Raw genomic sequence first — 26277 nt, forward strand, 5'->3', positions numbered from 1 at the left:
TTTGCAAGACGTGAAATCATTTCTTATGCAGGGAACAAGTGTCTGGGCTGGAGAAGAGAGGGAGGAAGGCTGGGGGGGATGTGGAATGTGCTGGAAAGGCTGGAAAGCAAAGGTTCAAAAATGCAGCCACCACTCCTGGGATGATGGGCACCTGCCAACCACATGCCAAAGGCTAATTAGCTAAATTTGTACCGCAGCCACTGGCAGCGGGCAATATTTGTTCTTTGGATATTAACGATCACACATTAATTTAGCAACCAAGAACAGGCATACAGCCTCATTTCTCTCACCGTTGTCCACACCATAAACACCAAGAATATCTCTGGTTAATGCAGACATCCTCTGTCCATCAAAACCAATGGTGCTGGCAGTGCATTATCACTGGTGAACCTCTTCATTCAGGTATCCTAGCTCAAGCTGTTCAGTAGGAGGAGAAACAGATATGACATGCAGGTAGATTCATTATTTGCTGTTAAAACATTTATGCAAAAAAGCACAAAAGGTCTTGTACCCCGATCAGCGTCACGCTTTTCAATAGTCAGCTGTTGGCAGCTCAACACTACCCACCCCCACCCCCCACCCCCAATTCACTCCTCCAGCAAGAACTGCACCCTTGGAGCATTCCCTCTGGTTCCCCATTCCACCCTCCGTCTGGTTTGGTTACGCATCCATACCAGTGAAGGAAAGCCCAGCAGTGGCTCGGGCTAGCCATGGCTACCCCAAGGCCAGTGTTACCAACAAGCACTGGGAGGTCCTTGAGCATTGCTGCTCTCTTCACTGGGTCAGGGCTGAGATGGGACACTGTCTGCAGCTGAGCAGGCAGAGCAGCACCAGATATGCTGCATCTTCCGGCAAACCATTAAACACCAGCCAGAGCAAGTATTGGGTTGGGTTGGAGGTGGGGGGAAGGAAGGAAAACTGCATTACAGGTACAGAAGTCACAGCAAGAGCTCTTTGCCAGAGCTGGAAAACCTGCAAAACAGACATGGAAAATGATGTCTAGGATGGTCAAGCCATGGAAGAGCATAGAGAAGTCACTGCTCAGCCCTGCACCAGCACCAGAAGAAAGGACAAGAGATGCTGGGTTCAGTGTATGAACACTGACTGCTTTACATGGTATCACAGACCTGTGGCCAGAGAAAGTGGCAGGAAGGAATAAATTAAAAGTCATAGCAAAATGAAAAAAAAATTGTCTTCTGAGCCCCAAAACCCACTTCCCCAGAGCCCTCTCTGCAGGGGCATTCAGTGGTACTTCAGAGCAGTAACAAATCCTGTTCTTTCCATGATGTTATAAATATGTAACAACACAAGGCGAGATAGATCCCAGAAGTGGATTATCTGGCCTCCATTGCCGACAGACTGGTTCAAAGAATGAGAAATAACATCTCTTAAGAAGGGGGACATTGGCTTCTTCAATATTTGCAATAATACATATTCATTGTAGCTCCTGTAGCTGCTCTATCGGACTCCTTTTAGAGATGGCAGAAGTCTCCACAGACCCTTTTTTGCAGTGCTGAGCACCAGAACAAAGAAAGAAAAATGGAATAACTGTTCACAGGAGCAAACAGGGGCCTGGAACAAACACACTCTGGTGGAAAAAAAAGATTCCTGCCAACTTCAGCTTGCATTGGGACACTACTTAAAACCCAGACCCACCGAAGGGAGTGGGGTTAGCAGGATGTCACAGGCCACGTCCCCACCTCTTTCAAAGTCCCCGTTTCCCTTCCATCATCATTGAACTTCTCAGGAAGAGCACATTAGAGACGGCAGGGTGATGGTGAGGGTCCAGTCCATATCACAGGTGACTGATCCCAGTACAACCCACCGGCTTGTCGAGCTAGCCATAAATATAAGCCCAGACACTTCCCACAGCCTTTAGCACAAGACAGCAGAGAAAGGCAGCGGAGCTCATCCATCCCCACATCCCTGAAAGGCAGCTCCACCTGCCTGCTCTTGATGCTTGTTGTGCCAGAGCCGAGGGGTCAGCACCTGCTTCCCTGTATCCTGAAACCCCAGCATCACTGCTGGCTGGGTACCTCCCTGCCAATTCCTGGGGCTTCAAGCAAGGAACTGATCCATAGAAACAGGCATATTAGACAATGAAACAATTTCCTGCAAGAGACAGCTGATCCCCAGGGGCACCTAGCTAACACAGCCAGAGTCAATTGATTCCTCTTTCTAAAATAGCAGGACAGTGAAATAAGTATAATTCACACCCATTTCAAGCACAAATCCAAAGGAAATCTCTTCTACTCATCTTTTTCCTTCAATTTGCTCTTCAGCTCCCAAAGCCATGGAGTTACCGTGCCAAGAAATACATCAGCACCCGCTACATTCCCTGGGAGCATGCGATGGGAGAAGAAAACCATTTAGCTCCCCAAACCGGAGCACAAGTTCACAGGAAGAGTTGCTTCAGCCCCATTCCACTTTCTCCCAAATTTCCATGACTTGCTCATGCCCTTCAGTAACATCCAAAGGACAGCAGCCTGGTCAGGGATCCTACACCCCCTTAAGCTACCAAGTCCACAATAAGGGGAATAACCAGCTGCAGTTAATGCCAGCAGCTGCCCACATTTTAAATAGTAGTGTGCAGTGGTGAGCCTGATCCTCACGACTTACAAATAATTAGAGTGGATCCTGCTTTCACCAAAAATTCATTTAGAGCAAAATCCCTCAAGCTCTAACAGGAAAAAAAGAAAAAAAAAATACATGATGCTACCCACTTCACTGATATTTTATTGTTTGCCATCATTATTTGCAATTTTCCAGGGACTGATCATTTCAGAAGATTGTGGATGAGACCATTAACAACCCTCTCTGCAACATTAAATTCTTTTTTATTTAATAAGTATAAGTAATAAGTATAATAAGAGTCCTATTCCTCTTTGCATTTCAAGCCCATCTACCTTAAAGCCAGCAAATCCCTCCACTCTTACAAGACAGGAACCCCACCTCCCCTTCCTATCCCCTCACCCAGGACACTTTTTTCCTCCATTCTGGCAGTGGGCACCCAGCGCTTACTGTCTGGGCATCCCCACAGCTCAGATGCTGAGAGGAAGGGTCTCTGATTTAGGGAAAAGCAACGTCAGTTGCAGGATTTACACAGGTAACTCCGTAAGAGAGGCAGATGATGAGTTCAGGTCCTCCAGGCTCCATCCCAGCACTTTAACCTCTTACCCTCAAGGAGGAAAACATCTCTGTGCTTAGTGATTTTCACAGAAGCCTTTCAAAGTAAGGATCTGCTTATCACCTCTGTGCTGCAGTCATTTTACATAGCGAACAGCTTTGAGAGCAACAAATTCACTGCAGAAAAAGTCTAGCACAGAGATAGTCAGCGTCCATTTGCTATTTGCTTCCCTCTGAGCTTGCTTTCCCCAAAGAGATGTCACTCGAGACCTTGCTGTTATTTGGATCGATAGCAGCTGATGGCTGATAAACTGCCCAAAAGCAAGCTGTTTTCACAGTTTTAACCCACCTAAACACAGTCTCAGAAGCCTTCTCTTGTTCCAGTTTCTAGCAAGAGGAGACAATGGATGTTGACTGAACATTTCAAGCAACCGTAGAGGGAAATATATTCCCATCAGTTTTTCAAAGGCTTGAATACCTACCGTGAAAAACCTCCAGTCTTTAACAAATCTGTAGCTAGGAAGAACCATCAGCTAGGTAGAGGGTATGTATGTAAATAATATGCAACAAGCAGCAGATATGTAATGCCTCCTCACATATGCTATTTATGCAGCTGTCATGCTTGTTCTGAAGATGTCATGCAAAGAGCCATGCCAACAGCATACACTCCGGCTCCCCATAATTTTATGTGGAATTGAGAGTCAACTGCCCTGCTGGGATAAGCTGGTTCCAGCAAAGCTGTGCTGCTTCACAAGAGCCAAAAACTAGGGCCTGCAGGTTTGACAGAATAGGAAAACACCCCTAAGCATGTGTCACAGAGATGCCAATGACTGTGCCTAACCATGCCTGCCCACAGGCACTCATGCACCGAGCATGCAGAGGTGCTCCAATAACCATGAGAGGGGCTGTCCAGCACCCTGAGATGCTCAGCTCTCACGCCCAGGTAGGCAAATTGTACCATTCCCCTACAAAATTAATATTTAACCTCCAGCAAGGACCTCTCCTGCCTTTCTGCAAGCCAAAGCCTTACCCAAGAAGCTGCTCAGCCCCACCAGAGCTGATCTGGCCCCACACACCTCTCACCCTTCACAGTACCAAGCCCCCAGCCCCACAGCCCTTTAACTCACTCACCCAACCTGCATCACCTGCACTCATCACAGGATGAAATCGCACCACCTGGGGCTGACCCTCTCAACGGGCCCTTCCAGCCTCCACAAAGTTTGTCACACAAGTGACGCAGCAGCTTGGGAACTGGGAGAGGTTTTCAGACCTGGTCCAGCAAAAGCACCGATGCTGGGACTGAACGTGTGTGACTGAGCTAGGCTGCTGGATGTGAAAGACTGTGTGAAAAGACCCCGAGAAACACAGACCCTACTACAATTTCCTCTTCTGAACTTGAAAACTTCAGCGAAAGGTCTTCAAGAAATAGATATCCTACCACCATTTTCACTACCAGGCTCTCAGAAACACAAAAGGAACAAATCTGGGGCTAGTTTAAGTGTTTTCCAACCAGGAGGCATAAAGCTTCTCAGGGGTCTTCTTGTGACGGGGCAGCCCTCAGCGCAGCATTGCCCGGCATCCAGTTTGCAGTGGTTGACTCGAGGGCTGGGATGAGGCGCAAATGAGAGCTGGGCACAGCCATGGAGCTGGGACATTATGGGTGGCATGGGAATACCTTGCTTCTGGCATTAACGAGCACAGCATTGGTCCTTCACACAGATGTCCAACACCGGGCTCCCAGCATCCTTGCAAAGAGATCTGGACACTTTGGGGTGGATGTAGGGACCTAGCTCCCAACTCAAAGGGAATTGGGAACCCCAACTGAAACCCCTCGGTGTGTGTCTGCATTACCCTGGGTCAGGACTCACGGCTCGGGTCCCTGGTGCAGCTCCTTCCATGCTTTCATGGGCAGCCCGCACAGAACGAGCATCTGCAGGACCAAGGGGATGCCAGCGCTGAGCACAAACAAGCCTAGATGTTGGCAGAGCTGGTTAACCACCAGGTTAGGGATTTGAGAGACATGGCTGTGCAGAAGGGAGAGGAAGGCAAGGTCCCTGCCTGCGCTCGTGGGTGATTTCTTTGACAGAGGGGCAGGGATGAGGGACAGCTCTGCCCCGATCAGATCTGTGCGTGAGTGTGCTGGGCTGCAGGTTAGCACTGGAGGAGGGACAAGAGGCAGCAGAAGGGATGAGAACAGTGCTCTGGAATTGTTCCTGGCAGTGGGAAGGGATGGACGAGCCCCTGGCATTGCACCCAGCTCTTGGGCATCAGCCATTTCACACCTTACTCTGCTCCCCAGTGCTGTCCCCTGATTCCCCTTTGGCTCAGCCCAAGGAGCAGCAAGCAGTTGAAGAAGATGCTGGAGGTGCCGAAGATGTGCCTAGTCAGAGCAAGGCAGCCTCAGACAGGAGTTGTAGCACATGCTTCTCAGAGGGGAAGAGACTGAGACCTTCCTGAGGAGTGACCCACTGCAGAGATGGTTGGATCTGTCACTAACCATCGCCTGTCTCAAAAGCCACCCCAGGTGTTTGGTGGGGTACAGATGCACTTTGGCACCTCATCCCCTCCTTCAGACAGAGGGAGATGCTTCAGCCAGGCCTGTCCCCAGCTCAGTCCCAGTTTCTGAACCTCTCATTACTTCCCCTAAATTGCCCTCAAGACCATTTTGCTTCATATCTTCTGCTTTTTCCAAACTTGCACCCTCCATCACCTTCACTGAGGCAGTGTTGGGTTGAGTCTGTCTCCCAGAGCAGCGTGAGCTCAGTGCCGGAGGCAGGATCTGCCAGCTACACTAATCACAGAAATAAGGATTGACTTTTTACACCATGCTTCTCCTGCAGAAACCCAGACAGTGCTGCAAACTCTGCAAACTCATTTACGAGACGGATGGAGTGGGAGAGATACCAGGAGCCTGGGGCTATAACGCAGGAGGTGAGAGTAAAGGAGCATCCCAGAGGTAAAAATGTCTCAGCCTTGAGAAGTGCTGTTGCCATGCCAGAAGAGCTGCAGTCATGAGAGTTATCCAAATCGAGGGCACCCTCATTTGAAAGCACCATCCCACCAGGGACCCGGACGGACAACAGCACCCACCCCCAATGGCTTTCCCACCCACCCCCTCACCAGCACCAGCGCCAGCACCAGCACAGCCCTGAGGATCCCCAGTGCCTGTTTATCACATCCCCTGCTCAGTTCACATCACAGCTTTCCAAGGCATTTTTATTTGCTCTGCTCGAAATGGTCCATCTCTAATACAAACCTGATCAGATTTCCCCTGGAAACCATCCCAGACTGCTGAGAAGTGCTGATAGCATCCTCAAGTGCTAAAGCTTTCTGAGACCACGGACATGCCCAGATACCATGTGGCTCAGCTCTCAGCAACATCAAAGGGTGGAACAGCTGTGACACATGAAACTGGGAAATTTCACACGTTTTTGTAAAATCTCACTGTTAATTTGGGGGGTTTTGCACTACCTAGAAGTGTCTAAGATTCTGTCCACTAAGGGAGGTTTTCTAATCATTCAGCATACTGAGTAGGAGAGGAAACCTCTTCTCTCCCCAGGTCTTATCTCACCATCTGAGCACCAAATCTCCACATTTTGAATTGATAAAGTAGGGTCACGGCTGCCTTGGAGAATGCAGAAACAGTCTTAGACAGCTAATTCCTCTGGGATCTCACTGAATTAATTTCTGAGGAAACTTTGGGAGGCCTTTGCCACATGTCTTTTATATTTGATTATTATTATATATGTTGAAGGCTTCCAGCTACTACTCCTTATGTGTGATCGAAGCTTTCTACTTCTAACATCATAAAAATGCTGCACAGGTCAGGGACAATCCCGGGAACAATTTTTCCTCCCTGCCCTGACACCCTCTGTCTCATGACTTCTGGATCAGTCAACACGTGCTGCCTGACTTACACTGCGTGTTCACATAGCAGTATTTCCCCAGGACTGGCTGTTCCAGAAAGATGTTCCTACAAATTCTTCCCACGGTTTCCCCGTGGCTGAGGTTTGATGCAGATGGATTAGGTCCCCATTCTGCACTGAGGGTCAATCCAGGTGAGAAGACAGACTTGAGAGAAAAAAACCTCTCCAGAGTTTTCAAGAACTCTGAAATAATACAAAAAAATCTAAAAATGATAAAGCTCAATTGAGATCTTATCTTTGTATGAGATCACCCTACAAGCAGGAGCATCATCTCATGCAATCAATTGGTTTCATTAAAATCTGAATCAGGGCTGAAGAAAGGGAAAAAGAAAGGGAATGGCATTTTTAATATTGCTTCTGGAGCTCAGGGGCAATTCCACTTTTGGAGGTTTGGATTTGTGCTTTTCTGCAGATGTTGATCTTTCAGACAAGATGGGTTAAATTTTACAATATATTTGGAGTTGCTTTTACTAACTTTAAACTAGATACTAAAGCTGTTCAGTGCCACAGTCACCAAGGGTGGTTGTTAAATTTTGCCCGAGGATGCCTTTTATTGCCTCCTCATTGTGAACCTCAGAGTACAACAGTAAAATGTAAATGATTTAACAAGCCTGCCTTATTACTGTCCTCCTTGCCCTTGTTTTCTTCATTTAAGTCTTTGAGTAGTGAGCCATTACACAGCAGTGACCACATCCCAATAAAAATCTCAAAGCCTGCAGAATGGGCCAGTCTACACCTCCCGCCCAGCACCTCTGAGCTCTTTCATAGGTTTGCAAATCCCATTGGAACCAGCAGGTGATGCTGAAGCAGAAAACATGGGACTTCATTCTGCCTTCTATTAGGCTTTTATTTTCCTTCCATAAAATTCCAAAGTGAGAAAAATACTGTGATCTCGGTGGGGGATTTAGAAAGTGTAGGATATAAATGATGACATGTAGCATATGGCTTTGTTCTCACTGTCTAGTCAGCTCCTCTATCCCAGTGAATACACAGTGGCTTCTTCACACCTAGGATGGCGCAGGGAACACCTGGAAGAAAAGGAGAACTTTTCTCTAGTGGAAGGTTAGCAGGGTCTAGGCTTTCCTTGAGCTGACCTCGCAGCACTTGCAAAGCTCCAGAGCTGCACTTTCCTAACCTTGCTTTGGCATTCCCAGTGTGTGACAGACGCCACGTGTCCCCTTGCAAGGTTGCAGGTGTCGGAGAGAACACTGCAGGAAGCAGCGGTGTTGGGAGAGGAGGATCGTGCTCAGCATCCCACCGACTGCTAGGGCGCTCCTCTGCAATCACAGGGTGGCACAGCATGTGACCCCCTCTAAAGCAAGAGATGCTTTTTTCTGCATCAGCAGCAGTTTAAGAGAGTCACACTGATTTGCAAGTCTACCTGGCATATCATCTTGATGGTCTTCTCTTGAAGCTTCACCATCGCAAGGGTTAGCAGAGCTGCAGATGCTCTGGGTTGATTCTGACTTCTAGTGCTCAAGTTAATTCTGCATCTAAATGTTTCAGCTGAGATCTCTGCCTGTGAGAGAGATCATGTTTATTAGACAAACAGAAGAAATGGGTACGTCATTACTACACATCAGCAGAATCCCTCACTGTTGCCAATGTTCCCTGAGAGACATAAACACTCCACTGTCCTTCTCCAGCATCCCACCACTGAGGGGGAGCCTGGATACCTGAACAAGCCCCTGCTTACCTCCCATCTCCAGCCAGCTAGGGCACACAGCTGGTCAGTCCTGGCGCCATCCAGATGTGCAGCCACCCCCTCATCCTCCCCATTTCCATGGCAGTTGATACCCACCAGCTGCCACCAAGGGCAGGCACAGCCGATGCAGGGGCATCCTCACCCTGTGAACATTCACTCCTACAACTGGGGCAGAACCCATCCCAATGCCTTACTTGTCATTCACCTTCTGTCACTGTCATCCCTGATGTGCAAAGCAGGATCACATGGACCAAATGGCTTTTGCCTTCTCTGCTTGGTCTGCTGATGTACCCCCAGGAGGCATAACTTGGTTTATTCCCCTGACCATTCCTTGGCTTTTCGCTCAAGCATGTGATGTGTGCCAATTCCATTCAGACAAAATCTAAAAATCAAATCAGTACTTTTACCAGAAACATTAAGCTGCGGAGAAGAGACACTTGATAGGCAGCCTCCGCTCCAGGGGATGGGAAATGCAAAAGATCTTCCTGACAGGCAATGACACTTACAAGTGTTGCCAAACTTCAGTAGCTGAAGGGGAAACAATAATCTTCATTACTTCAAGGGAAGAGTTTGACACCTTCAGTCCTGCCCCACTCACCGTGGGGACCAAGACTCAAACATCCAGGAGAGCGTGGAAGTGGCCACCAGCAAACTGACCAGTGGCTCCACAACACCCCAGTTTCTCTGTACTATATTTACAATGCTGTGTGTAAATTGGGAACGGGGGGCTGCAACACATCGATCCGAGCATGCTAAGATTGTGCACACCAGTGGGCATGCAGAGGGTATATGCACACGTTTTCACCCCGTCCTGCTGGATCTGATGGATTTGCACAGGGGATTTTCAAGTACCTGCATCCCTCATTGCTTTGCCTCCATACATCCTCTTGTAAGGAAGTTCACTACTGTACCCTGTTGCCTTTCACATCAAACTAACCGTAAAATTTGGTAGTTTGAGTCTGGGAGTCTGTAGGATACCTTTATTTCCAGCATGGAAATGTACTGGGCTTAAAAGTTTTGCTTGATGAGTATTTTTCTAAAAAGGTTTTAGTTCCTTTTACTTTCCTTCCCCTGAGGATTTAGCTCAGTTGATAGGCAGTCATTGCCCTGAAAGCACATGCAACACGAGGAGCCAAACAGAACAAAGACCACAAGTTCAAAGCAAACTTCCATACCCCCTTTTAATTTCTAGCTCAATCTGAGATGAATTTCATCCAAATTGTCAAGCAATTTCACTCAACCTTGCACAGCATTTTTTCCCAGAAAGAAATGACGACACTAACATAGTCTTGAGAGCTCCAGCTGAAGAGCCAAACCCTGGGTAAGAGACACAGTGACCTTGATGGAAAATAAATAAATGTGAAACAGAAATGCTCAGAATCCTCCATGGCATCCCCCCATGACATCGGCTACCTCGTTGTGGAAAATGTCACCTCTGGCAACCAGATGGCGTGACTGAAAATTAATTTCTAGGAAAAAAGGAAGAAACAAAGAAAAATGTTTGCTTTCATTCTAAGAAATGTACAGATGCAGCTGCTGCCCTCAAGGAGAGTGCTGAAAAATCGTTTCCTAGTGAGCTGGAGGGCTATTGGGTTTTTTGCTCCTTGGCAAGACACAGCAAAACCTACGGAGGGACCCGAACGAGGCACCGGAGCCCTCCGGAGCTGGAGGAGAGCTCTGCTCTTCTGGCCCTTGAGCAGCAGGGCTGGCAGCTGCCTGCTCTCGGAGCGTGCCCGTGCCCATGCGATGCAGCCAAGGTCTCTCCAGAGCCAGCCGTGAATTCCTGAGTGCTGGAACTGTTTATGGCAGCTGCAGAAGCCGGCAGTAAACACGTGCTGCTATAAACCTGAGCCCTGCTGGCACTGCCATAAACACGCACAGCAGTGACTTCAGCTTCTTCCCCCTGCAAGCCGACATTCATCCACCTTCTCTAACCTGTTTGTAGTCCATCATTTGCTTTGGGCATCATTTGCCAGCACCATCTTCTTCCTCCCACCCCAAAATGACAACAGGGACCTTTTCATCCCCAGCAATCCCCTTGCCACTGCTGAGCCTACGCACTGGTGCAAGCACCAGCCAGCTCTCTGCTTCCTCGCAGCCCTAGGCCATGGGGTATATTTAAAAAGCAGAGGAAAGCCTTCAGGAAGTCATTTAGGAAATGAGGTTTCTCAGTTCCCAGGTCCTCCTCAGGCTGTGGATCAGTGCCAGGAGCAGCCAGTGTCCTCCTGGCTCCCAGTGGCATCTTCAGAAGGGTGCAGCTCTCTGGAGATACCAAATGAAGCCCATTCCCTGCTGCGGCAGACCTTCATGTCTGGGAGGAAACACAAGCAGTTGTACAACCCTGTAGGAACAGCAAAAGCCCCAGGAGCACCAAGGTTCAGAGAAGCCCCTGCATGTACATCGGTAACACCAGCCACATGCAGCTGCCAGCCCTCTCGCTGGGTCAGGCTCGCTTGGGCACCCCTAAGCCTGCAGGAAGAAGCTGGCTTGGCCCAAACCTTGGAGCTCCCCTGAAATTTTGCAAAGGCGCAACCCAACACCACCCAGTGCCTTTGCATGGGCCACAAAGGAGCAAGCAAGGAGCAGTTCCCCACCCACACCATCTCAGAGCCAGTTGGGGACCCTGGGATGTACCCACTGATGGCTCTGGCCCCATCCAGCAACTCTGACTTGCTGCCCTGGGAGCTCCCTTACCCTTGGAGGTGAGCAGGACTGTTGTACTGACTTACCTGGGATTCTACCAAGGGATTCAGGCAGAGATGAAGATGCCCGAGATGATTCCTCCTGGGGTCACGCATTACATGCTGCCCTGCTGAGGGACATCTCTGAGCTTTTCCCAACCAGCTGAGCAGCTGCTGCTCTCAGTTTGCTATCCATCCCCTCAAGGGCATCATGCGCTTGAAATGTGCTACATGTCTTTTTTTCCTGGTTAACTCCTGGGTTTGTCTTTTATGTGTAAAGTGAATCGCACTCAGCTCTGAATCACAGACTCACGTTCCCTTTTCCAAACCCCTGTCTCTCAGTGAGGCCAGAGCACATGTCTCAAGGTTGTTCTTCAGATCATGCATTTATGTGGCTTTGGGCTGAATATCTAGATGGGCTTTTTGGAGGATTTCATCCTTATGTGTTAAGATGTAGCTGCATAAATACCGCTCCTAATTTTTATTTTTTTTATGTGAAAACATTAATGTCTGAGGACAGCTGCTGTCCTTATGACTGACCCATTTTGAGACTGCAGCTGTATTTTTCTGGCCTGTCTCCTTTTTGCCTCCTCGTGCAGTATTTGTTTCCTGAGAGAAAACAACAGATCAATTTTGCTTCATTATGTTTACTACACATATTAAGAGATTTCTTACAAAATTCACTGCACTGTTCCACCCTGTTTATCTGAAAAGTTGTAGGAACTTGAAGAGTCATTAGATCCTTGACAGGAATAATTTTTGCCTACGATTTACCATCCCTGCTTAGAGAAAAGCCTCAAATCAAAGGCAGATGAGCTGCCCTGGAGCTTGTTAGCCAGAGGAGGCTATGCTCTTTGTGCGGATCACCAAGGACTTCCGCAACCTCCTGATGTTTTGCGAAAGAAACCTCCACCCCCGAGCTCTGCTACAGGATAGTCCTCCCTCTGCTGCCCACACTTTGCTCCCAAACCATCTTTCCCCAGCTCATCTGCAGCAGCTTTTTTTCAACACCGAAATCCCGATGGAAAAAAAAACTTTCCTTTGCATCATGATATCCATTTAACTCCACGTTTTACATAAAAGCTTCCCAAACCCAACTGGATATGAGCATGTCCAATACCACTGATGAACATAATGGCTCATACTTGGCCACGGATTCCTCAGGCTCTCCCACTCCTCTCCCTTCCATTGCAGAGCCCCGGGCACAACGCGCTGTTTGGTTTATGCCTCTGCAGCCTCCACCACGGTGTGGCCTGCAACTCATCCCCTGGGTGCTGCCGCCGTACAGCCAGTGCTGGGAGCTGTATCCCATCACCTGGGCTTCAACCACCACTTCACCCCTCTGATGCCTGTAATGAGGGGAAACAGCTTGAAAACATGATGGTTTATAATTTTTTCTACTTGGCCAGAGAAATTCACTAAAAGTTTCCCTTTACTTTGCAGTATGATCTTAAGAGAGAGCACTTAGACATCGAAATCATTGGCTACCATGGACCAAAATCTCTCTTCTTTGTCCCCTTGGAAGAAATGACCTTAAAAGACTTGTTCATCAATTCACCCCTAAAATCACCAGGCCACTGCCAAAACAGCATTTAACCTGAGATCATGTCTTACGTGTGAAACCACAAGGAAGATAAACCAAACCACTTTTTTATCTTACACTAGAACTGTCTTTAACTTGAAAAACTAATTAAAACCCATGGAAGTCCACAGAAACGTCCCAAGTATTCCTTCCCTTGCACACCCAGAGGGGTCGATGCCTGCAATCCCAGTCCTGGCTGCACCTGGAGCAGGTTACGTCACCTTCCTCCCTGTATCTCGCTCTCCCCATCTTTACAGCTGGGATGAGAAAGGCTTCTCAACCCTCCAGGGACAGTGCAAAAAAATTCAGAAAAGGTCTTTGATAGTCAGCCAAGGAGCGCTGGCCAAGAGGCACACCTGTTCATTGCTGCTGCTCTGGCTTGTGTGCCAGGAGCAGCCTTTGGCAGGTGACTGGGATGCTCCCTGGGGCCAACCCCAGCCCCATGGGAAAGGTCTGCTCTGGGGACCGAGCACTTCCAGGGTGGCAGGAGCCTCTCTCAGCCACCCACGTAACCCACTGCTCCCAGCAGGAATGACTCAATAAGCAAGACCCAAGTGACAGCATTTGTGTCCAATGGATGCGAAGGAGACGCATTACTCATCCTGGGAGCTGGCGGTACTGGGGGATCGTGCCCCGAGGGCAGCAGTCACCTAGCAACTCCGGGAGGCTCTGCCTGCACTGATCAGCTCTCCTGGTGCATCTTTCACAGCAGCATTGTGTCCTTTCAAGTGAATGGTAGAAACGAAGCGCAAACACAAGAATGAATAGCTTGGGTCCTGTTTGGGGGTGAATTTGTGTTTCTCCTTGGGTTTCATGGCTTACTTCTGAGTTATTGCTACTAGCCAGGGTGATGCTGGGAAGAAGAGCGAGGTTTGGGCAGCATCGCACCCTGCTTCCAACGGTCCACAGCCGGGAGCAGCCTTTCAGCAGGCAGAACCGCTCAGGGAGGGACGGCTCTGAGCCAGGACTGAGCCTGCCTTGGCAGGGTCAAAGCGACCCCGCGCAGAAGAACTGCAGGTTTGGTTAATCGTGGGCACGCACGAGGGGAGCCCTGCAAGGACCATCAGCAGGGCTGGGGGAGAGGGGGCACTGACCCCTGCAGCAAAGCCCAGCATGCCCAGCAGAGCCTGGCTGAGGAGCCAGAGGGCTTTACTCCAGTCAGTGGGTACGTCTCGGTCCCCAGAGAGCCACTGGGACGGTCGGGCAGGGCTACTCCAGCACGCTCCGGCAAGGTCCTTCCTTCCAATGCACAAACACCATCCCTGAGGTGTCAGAAAACAGATCGTGAGATGAAAAGCTCTGATCCAAGTCCAAAGATCTCCTGACCCACCAGAACCCTGAAAATTTCAGCTGATCCTCTTGTCCACATGGAGCCCTCAACATCTTTGGGAAGACCTGTGTCCTGGCTTTGGAAGATGCTGTCTGGGGTGCTGCTCTGGTCACTGTAATGAAGGTACTGCTGGACACAGATCCTACAAGAACGCTGCTATAAATACGTGGGTAAGTCGGGTCCTGAGAACTTGTCCAAGTGCCTTCTTGGATGGAGTATAGTCACCTGTGTAGACTATACCATTATTTTTTTAATAATTTTTTATTATCTTTCAAAAAAATGCTCCTTTCAATTGGATTACATCCTCACCCACAATTCTTACAGATTACCATGTCGTAGGAAAAAACAAACAAACAAAAAAGAAAAAGCTCGATTTGACAACAAATAGCACAGCTAGAGGCTTTATGACCTGAAAAGGCCAGTGCTGGACCTGGTGGAGGCACATGCCAAGCCCTCACCTCTGCCAGTCCCCCAGCAAAGCCCCCACCGTGGGGTAACGGGCCCCCTGCCCTGCAGTGACCCGCTCCCCCCACCGCTGCACTGTGCCTGCCCGCGTGGCTTCATCCAAATGCCACCTGAAACTGTGTCAAACGCTTTGCAAAACGGTGTGGGTATTACAGCTACCTAATAACCATGACTAAGCTAATGAATTCAGACTTCTTCTAAAGACCTATGTTTCATAAACCCATTAGTTTTATTCTTAGCCTTTAATTCTTCGTCATTTGAATTCCCTTTCACCTATACCATTATTTTGTCCGGGATTACTCGCTTGTAGTTATCGGGGACATAATGACAGCCTGTTTAAAATATAAACTAGCCTTTTCCCAGCTCTTCTGTTGTTGATTAAAAAAGAACATCTGCAGACCTCAATCTTCTGAGCCAGCTCTTCTGAGACTCCCAAATACAAGTTATATGGACACTGATTTCTAAGTGTACCCCCTGACAACACAGATATAATTTACTACCCTGCTGATTAAAGGTGGAATGGGAAAGATTTTATCACCCATTAGGGAGATAAAGCACATTGTTTTGTCTTTACAAATGCCACAAAGAAATACTGAACAGATATTATTGTGCTGATTGAACCTTGTCATCCAGTGATGAACCCACCAGCTGGCATCATTTTTTATTCTGTTTAAAGATATTTAAAGTTTTTTGTCCTTACTCCTGATAGCCACAGATTATTTCAAGCTCTTTTAATAATTGTCCCTCATCAGCTGGCCAAGCTTTACAATTTCTGATACACATAATTTGCTATCTAATACCTTTTTCAAACCACTGCTTTTTTCTCTTTTTAATATCTGCTCTGACTTGGCTCCTGAATCTGGGAGATCCTGGAGGCAAAGCCAACATCTCTTTATGATGAAATCCAGGGGGCTGTCCACATGATGATCCCTACCTAAAAATTCCCAACGTTCACTCACCCTTTTCTGCCCGTACTTTAAGTTTCCAGACAATTCCAAGCACAATTTTCCGCAGCTCTGGAGAGTCAGCCCTTTGGAAGCTGCCATAGGACCGTGTGGCCATAAACAACGATGATATTGATGAAAATGCCTTTGTCAGCTCATATTGGCTGCAATCAGGCTCTGACCACCGGTTCCTAGGCAACCACAAAATTCCTGTCCAGCAACCAGGTCCAGAAGAGGCTTGGGATTTGTTTTGGTCAAAATACCTTTTCTGTTAGAAAATTATTAGCTATCATGAGAAACTCTTACAGTGTTTTAATTGCTGGCTGCACAGGGCTCCCAGCAGAAGTCACTCCCAGTGCCCCCCATAATGACAGTGGGTTTCTTCCTGCAGATCATCAGCTGGGACAGCAGAGCCCACCCTGCTCCACAATGCAGCATCCCCTCGGGCACAGGACCCCTCTCCCACTCCCCTGGGGTTTGCTTGGCAACGCACCCACCCGTGCTCACTCTTCATCCCTCCAGCGTGAAGCAAGAGAACTCACAGAGCTACAGGCAGAAGCAATCCCTGCTCCTGGAGCTGGCAATCTCCCTTCCCAGGCAGGTGATTCCCAAATTTTCAGCTTCCCAGCATTCCCCATCACATTTCTGAGCAAGTACTTATTTACAGAAGTTGGATATCTCTAGGTTTCTGTCCCTATCTGCCTGTCTTAAGCCACTTCTAATTCCCCCCTGGACAGAAATTAAATCTGAAAAAGGAAATTCTTGATGAAAAATACCATTCTCTCTCCAAAGCATACATTATTTTTTCTTCAATTTATAAAAAAGTGAGTTAGAGTCATCATTTTCCACAACTTTCTTGAGGTCCTGACCAGTCTGGAGATTGTGGGCTACTTAAAAGCTGCAAAGAAGTCTCAAAAGAGCATGAAACAGCCCTCTGCAGCAAGAGATGAAACAGCCAGCGCGCACAGCCAGTGTCTCAGCGCATTTCAAAGGACCTGCAAAGGACCCAAGTGTCAGCAGCCAACCTCAGAACATAGAGCACGGGGAAGAGTTTGTCATCTGAATCTGCCCTCAGATCCTAGCAGGGCCCCAAGAGAATGATGTCCTGAAATAGAAATGGTCCAGACACAGCAGTCAATTGAAAAAATGTACCACAGCTGTTGATGGCCACCATATCAAGTCTCCTTCATGACCTCTGTAGAGGGCACATGGCCATCACATGCTGGTCACCAGCAGGTAGAGTCCACAGCCACCCACAACAAAGACCAAAGCAACCTACCTCTCCCACCATCCTCAAGTTCTCCTAGGCTCAGTTTTAGGGCAGCCATCCACACAGCTGTCTGAGCTCTCTCTCAATCTTCAGCACATCCAAGGCTGTCTTTCTGTCTTTCCTTCCATGTCCTTCCTCCCATATATCGGAGATCTCCCAGACTTGCTGGACTACGAGTATGGTCCCCAATGAGCAACACATTGGGAAGCTTGGCTCATGCTTGCCTCTCTCTGTTGTCCTCATTTTGGGGGCAAGGGAAACGGTCCTCTGAGAACATTTCATACCACAGCCTGTGATGTATCTGCCTTCAGAGCAACCGAGCCTTTCTTTGGGTTGTGTGAAACCCCAAGTCTTGACATGTCCAGGGACTACCACTGTCAGCGAATTGGAGATTGAACCCGTATTTCCTCTGGAAAAGGCCTTTTTCAGCCCAGCAGGCAAAAAGCAAGACAAATATCTCTGTTAAACCCACACTGAATAAAAACTCAGCTTTTGCTGCGGTATTCCAGGTAGGTGACAATTCCTGGAGTCCTTCTCACCCAAAACACTTAGTAACTTTGTTTACTTATTAAAGAACTCAGCTCCAAAAGTGGGGATTTAAAGATTTTCTGCACCATCCCTGAGCACTTCCCACCTGTTAGAGTCACGATTCCCCAGAGCAGCGCACCTGGAAGGCAGGAGTCAGTGTGCAATACCCTGAACTCAGCACAATGCTATTTATCTAAGCAGAGAGCAATAATAACACAGCAGAGATTTCATTTCCTTTCAGCACATAACAACTCCGCTGAGCGAAGGTGAGATTAAATAATACAATAGACAGAAAGAGAGCAAGGCAAAGGAAGGTTTTCAAGTCCTTTTCCCTTGCCAGGAGGTATGACAACCGCACAGGAGCCTTCACGTCTAAAGCTCCCTGGATACCTTCAGCCTCTTAATGAAGATGGCACAAATGCTCCCCGCAGAGGCCCACCACCTGCCCCCCTAGGCAGCACCGGCAGGACCCTGCCTCACACCTAACAGAATATAGCATGGACCCGTTCGGGTTTTGCCACTCAAGCCGTTGACCCAGTTCCTTCATTATATTGCAAAATTGCTTGCTTTTTTCCTCCCCTCCCCGCCACCCCCCCCACCCACCCCCCCGCCCCTTTCACATGTCAAGGAAAAGGTGCTGCTTATTTCTGGAGGACAATGAGAAAATAATCTAAATTCCTGATACTGCTCCCAGCAAAACATCACGGGTGTGCTGGCATGGGACACAGCACGGGGCCATGGGGCCTCAGTTCAGTGAAGAACTTGGATATGCATTGAACTCCACGCTAACCGGGGAAAAAATATATACATATATATAGGTGAGATATAACCATGTGCTAAAGCAAGTACATTCAAGCTTTGACAGATAGGGTGGGCAGCTGAGCCCACCCAGAGCTGACAAACTGCGAAGCAACTGATGCTCGCAGAAGTGGAAGGCGTACACAAGCAAGATGCACAGAAGGAGGAGTGACATCTTGGCACTTGATTGCAATCAGAAACCTGGGTTTTGGCTGTGGCTCATCGCGTTACGTTCAGCCAACACAACATAAACTGCCATGCCTCCTGCGCGAGCGACTGCAAGAACCCCTCAGTCCCATCTGAAGCCAAAATACTCCTTATCAACAAAGACTTCTTGAGATCTGAATGTGAGCCAAGGACTGCAATGAAATGTAGGACTTAATTACGTCTGACAAAAGCAAGTCAATTAAAGGCTGTTTCACATCTGTGTCTTTTGATCGGTGCTTCTGCTTTATTTCTTTTCTGCTCCTTTGCAGAAATTTAATATTTATGGCCAGGAATTAGGTGAAAAAAACAGGAATGAATACATTTGCTGCTCTATGCAGGTGACAAGGAAAATTTCAGATTGCTAAACAGGAAGCAAATTCCACTTTAATTCCCAAAATGGTCAGATAAAGCCTCCATCAGTAAAGAAGGAGCCTCACCTGAGCGTGTGCCATACCTGGGAAGTCCAAGCTCTGCCGAAGCGGTGGGACCAAACCAGGACATGCAGAGTAAGGCTGTTCGATCCACAGGGCTGTTGCCCATCTTTGGGTATTTTAGTTCTCTGACATCCATCAGATTTGCTTTTGAAATGGATGTTAGAAATAGCCCTTTTAGAAGAGTTCAGGTACTTTGCAATTTAGAAGGTTTTAAATGTTCAGCTTCAGACTTCAGGGATCTGTGCGTGAAGTGCTAGTTTGGGAAGCAGTGCTCTTAGAGCAAAGCTCTTCCCTGCTGTAGGGCTTGTGTGCAATAAAATCCCCTTGCTCCCATCCTTCCAGCCTCCTCCTGAGACCTTCTTCCACTTCAACATCCTTGACCCCCATCAGCCACTCAAAGGAACAGAAAATTGCCCAATTTAATAACTAGTTATTTACTAGGCAGGGGTACGTGCTCCAAAAGCAACCAGACTTTGTTTGAACATATCAATAGGGTAAAACTCGTGTTCTTGGTGCAGCCACCCAGCCCTGACCACCTGCGCTGTGTTGTGGGAATCAAGATCACATCTGCACAGCCCTGACAGCATCGCTACACCTTCAAAACCCACCTGCTATTCCCTTGTGTTCAGCACCCAGTAAAGTAAACTGGATAAAATCCATAAAAGTAACTCCCAAGTTACTTTTGAAAACTCATAGGCAAAAAGTGAAAAAACAACAGCTTTCTTTTTGATGACTGCTAGCAATTATTTCCCCATATACCTAAACGTAAGGTCTGAATTAGATTTGGCAGAATCCTTTTAAGTGAATTTATTGAAATGTAATATTTACCTATTACTCCTTATACCATTCAGGGATTGTCTGTCTTACATACTTTTCCCTTGACAGATTGATATTTATATCTATATTAAATTATTCACACTGCTTTTAAGGCACCTTCTGCCATCATTCAATCTTTAATAACTTGCCTGCAACAAAATGGTTGCCAGTATACTTTTTAACCCTACAGCAAGACCTTCAGTGAAGGTTTGGACTCAGAAATCCAGCAGGAAGGATCCACGTGGTCCAAAGGAACATAACAGGATCCTAACAAAACTGTGAATCAAAAACCGCAAATCACATTCTGCCTTCCGGCTTTTATCTTCTGCGAGGAGATGATGGCACAGACGTGGAGAGTGCGTTGGCAGCAGCACAACCCACCAGTGCGGGGCTTGGCTTCGCGGCGTTTGGGAGGAAAAGGTTCTGACCCAGCTCAAGGGATGCTGCTGGTTACCCCAGGGAAAATGAGAGCAGCATCTTGCAAACCCCCAGCCCCCACAGGACGTGTCACACCAGGGGTGTGCAGCGCCCACCACCCCTCACATCAACAGTCTGTTAAACTCGCCTGCAAGGAAATAAATATTGAGATGTGTAAAGCAACGCGCTTCCAGTAAGGGTCCCAAATATCCTGCCAAAACCAGGTGGGTATTTTCTGCATCGGTGGAGTTCGTAATGGACAGGAGACGGGGGCCTTTTGAAGCCATCTCCTTGCTGAGATGATTGTTTCATGTTACAGAAAGAAAAAAACCAACGTAACCTTGAGAAAAACTACCTCTGTAAATGAACCCCAAGTGAAATTAGCACTTGATCCTTCTGGAGCCATGCACAAAGGCAGGAAAATAATCCATTACTCGCCTGGCTTTAACTCCAGCTTCTCTGGAGCTGAGGTCACCCCACCCTTTATTAATCACAAATGGTCTCTGTGTTCCACAACAGGCAAAGAGGTAAAAGCTTTGTTGACTGGTATTTATGCTGCCTTCCTTTCAAAACAGCAAACCCGAAGATGAAGAGGCAAGAACCCAGCCGTGTCCTGAGGGGTGCTGTGCAGGAGGGGCACACGCTCCGGGCACTCAGGGATGGGCACTTTAGAGCTGCCTCTCCCATTTCCCACCACCTGCTTTAAAGCACATCCATTCTGTTGTATTTTTAAACATTACATTCCTTTCCTCAGTAAAGAGCTCAGCTCACTGCAGAAGGAAGAGAGGAACAAAGTGCTGGTGGGTTAAATGGAAATGTCCTTGGCTGCTGCTGTGCTGGAGCCACTGAGGCAAACCAGAGCATCTTCCCAGGTTGCACCATGCTGGTAGATGGTGACTGCCTGCCTGATTGCTGCCTTTAGCTTATATTTTTTTTATTATTTTAAGAGCTTTCCATTCTCACCCAGCTTTTCATTCCTGATGCTCCTGGAGGAAAGGGTCCCTATGGGACACGTCGTCCCTGTGTTGCCCTCCTCCATTAAGGTCTCACTTCCCCAGGGGGGGATCACCAGCCCCCGGGATGCTGGACTCCCACTGCTAGCTCCTGGGAACATCTTCTGATCTAGGGGGTGGAAACAGCACAGCACGGCACGAACCACATCTGTGCAATTACTCACTGCACAGAAGGAACAGTGTGGACCTGTTTTGCAGTGCTTTTTCTTTCCGTGCAAGAAAAAGTCCAGCAAAACCTTTTCAGACCTGCAATTTGAATGCTGGCACAGTTAGACTGGGCACGAACCAAGGTTTTACTCACATTCAAGATAATTCAACAATAAAGCATATCACCAAGAGAGACGGCATACTGATGAATATTTAATGTTTCTAAAAGCAGATTAGAAGTCTTACAAAACAAATACCCTAGTTCTACTAAAGTGAGTGAACTTTTCTGTTAGTGATATCCAAGCTGGATCCACTCCCTTTCAACACACGCTCCCCAAAGCCACAATCCAGGGTTGGCACAGGGCTGGGAACAACCTCACCTGGAAATGGGGCAGGGAAGACTTCAGGGTACCAAATGCTGCTCCAGCTTCCACAGCATCTCAAACCTGGGAAATTATTTCTGCTGCAGAAAGTCCCCAGGTATCTGTCTTTCCAGCTGGGCTTATATCAGAGGCTGTCCATGGGCCAAAAGCCATCAGAATAAGTCAGACCCCTCTCTGCCAGCCAAACTGAAATGCTGAACTCTTCCCTTGATGTTTTGAGACCCATTAATACAACAGGCTGTCCATCACCTTCACGCTCCTGCTCTATCCCCTCTCTCTACAGTCTTGTGTCAGGGAAATATCAGCTGGAGCCTCACAGAAGTGATCATCCTGCTGGAATAATTATATCTGTGTTGAGCTAATTCATCTCCTAAAGAGCATGGCAAACGTTAAGCAAAGGCAATGCAGCGTGCTTCATCACCCAAGTGGATAGGACAGGGCTCACACTAAACAAAAAACAGTGCTGACAGCATCGCTCTCTGTTTCACATGTATTTCTCCCTCCATTTATTTTTTTAAAGTGCCAAATGGAGCGGGATTTTATTTGCAGGCAGGAGCGTTTCTCACACCCTGCCAGCCAGAGCCAGCCAGGCTGCAGCTGGGGAGGCACAGACACACGTGCTAGCGGTGGCTCTTTTCCAAGCCACCAGCCCTAGGGACAAGGGCACATCCCTGATCCAGACCTGGGGACGAGGGCAGCTCCCTGATCCAGCCTTGGGGACAGGGACACCAGGCTCCGGTGCCCGCTCAGCTGGCAAAGCTGTGCCGGCTGCAAGTGTTTGCACAGGTTAATGGTACCAGCAGTTTGCTGACCTGCTCTGTGCACTCAATAACTCCTTAATGCATGGTGCAGTGTCAGCCTCAGTTGAAATGAGAACCATGACCTCCAGAATATTAATTCCTACAAGTTTCACAAAATTAGGCATTTGGATAGAGGAGGAAGCCTCACTAATACCCACCACCAAATGGAGGCTCGACCCTATTATTAGACACAAGGGAATCAACAAGGGAGAGAAACACCACAAGCATCCCAGACGTGGCAGGCAAAGCTGAGACACCTGGCAGGTCCCAGCTCTATGGGAGGTGATGTCCCCTCTGCTCTGCTGTCCTGACAGCCCTATTTTATACCCACCTTGCTCCTCCTTGAGGCTTTCTGTGAATGACCTACAGAAAAAGCAGCAGCGGCTGGTTAATGAGCTGATCCTACAGAGAGGTCAGTGAAACCAGCTACACTGGGAAGGAACTGGAAGGGGGAAAATAAAGGCAGATGGTCTGGGTTTTTTTCTTCTCCTTTCTCAAGTATCTATCAGAAATAAGGGGCTCCTACTTTATTTGTGCCAACAGTAAGTAAGCACTTGTGAAATACAAGATGGTTGGTCCTTTTTTAGCTCACAACTAGGTCTCCTTCGTATCACTAGAAATCTTTCAAGAGAACAAACCAGTTCCCCCCCCCCCCCATTCATCTCTCTATTATAGCATTTTCCACCCTTTGTAATTTACAGCTCTCTCTATCCCAGCAGGGTTGAAAATTAGCTCTGCCACCTTGCCCATCCAAAAGCACCGTACAGCTGGCAGCAACACCAATTGCCCAATTTTCTTCAACAGTTAACTCCTCTGCCAAGAGGAACAAAACAATTTGTAGCCGTGCTGCCTGTGCATGTTATTATTTTATATATCTTTCTGTCCTTGTCTTGCACTGTCCCTGACAAATAAGAGTTGGTTCCTAACTGGGGGTGCAGTCTCCTGCAAGAAGTGGTCCACAGCTCTGCAGTGATGCTGCGGGGGGAAATACGGTGGGAAAAGGGATAGGCTACAGAAAGGAAACATCCCCTCTGGGGAGAGGATCCCCTCCTTGAGGGCCACCTGGGTGACCCCCAGGATGAGCTGGGATCGCTGACCCCACAGCAAGATACCTAGGGGAAAAACACGGCAAGGAGGACCCAGATAACCTGGTACCAGCCCGCTTCTGTTCTGGGCTCCTTCCTGCTCCCAAAGCCGTCAGACACCCCTCTGAAGCCAGAAGCATTGCACCCAGAAGGCTGTCATCAACTCGCATACAGTAAAGCCATTTCAGCTAATGAATCCCCTCTAGAATCTGAATTAGCATCTCTCGGTAATAACAAATCACTCCTGATTTCTGATTGCTTATAAATAACCTACCAATGACCTCGGGAGATTTTAGACAAGACTCAGGAGTGATACAGCCCCACTGAGCTGCTGAATTCCGCTCCATCCCATGGGGCTCACCCATCCCCAGACACAATCCAGCCTGGATGGAGCTTCAGCCTTAGGAAAATCTCTTCAGCCTCTTATCCTGTTGCTGGCAAGAGAGAAAACAAGACCTTTTTTCACTCCCCAGGAGGCTAGCAGAAATATTTATGGCACTACCCAGTAATTAAACTGTTCGTGATTTATCCCAGCTTCCTCTTCCATACATTTGACAGATCTTTACAGATTGACGAGTTAAATGGATACAACAGATCCCGTCCTCCGGTACATTCACAGTGCTGCACCTCCCAGCTGCGTGGGCAGCAAAGGGCACCCAGCACCGCGCCGAGCCAACCTCCAGCACTGCTTCCTCCCTCTTCACAGAAAACCATGCTTTTTGACTAAACCTTTTGATTTCTCTGTCCTGCTGCCCTCACCTCATACCCTCACTCTTATTTAATTCTGAAAAACTGCTTTTGGAAGTCTTCATATGTAAAAAGTGAAGGTACATTCTCTTCTATTCAGTGAGATGATTCCCCATGCAAAAATAATTCATCCTTTCACACCTAAAGGTGCTGACGGGTGCTGCCTCAAGAGGAGCTGGGTAGGAGGGAGATTACAAGGCTCTGCCACGCTGGGTGTCAGAAAAAGCATCTTTTAACTCTTTTATTTTAATTTAGTAGGCCCTGGCACAGTAACATAATCTGTCCCCTACAGGTACCAAATCACCTCATCAATGCACGTTAATGAGATTCCACATCCCTCCAGGAGCCCAGGTTTCCACACCACAACCAGGGCTGGGCTTTGCCCGGGTCTGCCCAGGAGCCAGCAGCACCACCTCCGCTTCCCCATCTATCACCAGTGGGTCTTTTAGGTGAACCAGTCTCTGCAGCTGGGTTTCTTCGGTTTTAGAAAAGGCAGTAAACAGTATCACCAAACCTAGCTCTGTAATTACAGAAACACTTGACTGTTAATCACGGCTTAATTGTTCTGTATCTTTTGTTAAGTCCTGAACTACTCAGACATTGATAATTCCTGTCATTAGAGTAGGAACCTTGGGGCAATATTATTCTAACATCTTAACATTTGCACTTTCTTGTTAGAGAATGGCATCAAACATGCAGAACAGAAGCCAGGGTGGAAATGAAAGGCCTTGTTGGAATCACAAATGTTCTAATCAGAGTTAACGATCTCCCTCTCACCCCAGTGGAGGACAACTTCAGAACCAGGATTGGCACCGCTTTCCACACAGGTGCTCATCCAAGTAGCATCTGTTCATCTTCTCCCCAAAAATATTGTATTCTTCATCCTCCAGCACCAGCCCATCCATAGGAGGAGGGGGAGAAAGGGTACCCCACACCCAGCTGCAGCATCGAGGGAATATCACCCACCCACACCACACCAAAAGTAATGTCACTTCAATGGTGCTGCCCCCGGATATGTCCGGACCAAGGTGGAGCACTGGGTGAGTGCCAAGGCATAGTAGGTGAGCTGGTACCCAGGACACACAAGGTGTTTCATGGGTTTCAAGAGCCAGAGAGTCAAATGCCAAGTAATTTTAGCTCCCCGGGAAGGCCTGTTATCTCTCTGATTCCACTTAGTTTGATGTAGTGTCTTTCATACAGTGTCGCTCAGAACAATTTACAGCCAGAGAGGAAAATAACAACTTCAAGCTTTGGTGAATCGCACCCAGCAGCCCTCTGGAAGAGCAGCAGAGCTTTTTTATCCAGCTCTCGTTACATTTTTATAATGATGTGGTAACACACCCCAGCCCAGGTGGTTGCACAGATCGCTCCATCCGCAGAAACTCAACACACAGATGAGGCAGGATTTCTCTCTGTTAAAATGCGTGTACAGTAATACCCTTGAACTAAAACCGGCAGCAGCTTGTTTTAAATGCATTGGCTAAACAACCAGCTCTGGGCTGACAAGGGCTCTGCATCTGATTAGAAAACATGCTGTCAGTGCTCACAACGTGCTACGGGCTCCAGCCGCAGGGCTCCGCAGGACTGAGAGGGTGTCTGCGCACAGACGGTCGGGCAGATCCCTGTTACGGGGGTTGGGAGGTGTGGTGCAAACCTGCCTCTTGCTCATCAGGGGTTCAGCACCTCCCTCCAGGGTAGGACAGCATCCAGTAGTTAGTTACGCAGCTGCAGGTTGGGCACATTCCAGGGGGAAAGTCAAGTTGCCCAACAGCCAGCAAGGAGGTGGAAAGGGGACATCTCTGCTAGGTGGGCAGCGCTGCAGGCTCCTTGTTCCCATGGCACCACCTCACACCTTCTTTCCTTTTCAGATGAC

At 48.1% G+C, this 26277-nt stretch overlaps 1 protein-coding gene across 1 annotated transcript in view; it reads right to left on the bottom strand.

Moving 5' to 3' along the window:
* The window catches only part of OPRL1 (opioid related nociceptin receptor 1), a 95571-nt gene that overhangs the window by 16381 nt on the left and 52913 nt on the right, over window positions 1–26277 (bottom strand). The window contains exon 4 of the mRNA XM_055722463.1: window positions 291–417. Coding sequence (XP_055578438.1) covers window positions 291–339 — 49 coding nt within the window. The 5' untranslated portion in view covers window positions 340–417. The remainder of the gene's footprint in view (window positions 1–290; window positions 418–26277) is intronic.

The sequence above is a fragment of the Falco cherrug genome, chromosome 10 (assembly GCF_023634085.1).
Source record: "Falco cherrug isolate bFalChe1 chromosome 10, bFalChe1.pri, whole genome shotgun sequence".
Classification (NCBI taxonomy): Eukaryota; Metazoa; Chordata; class Aves; order Falconiformes; family Falconidae; genus Falco; species Falco cherrug.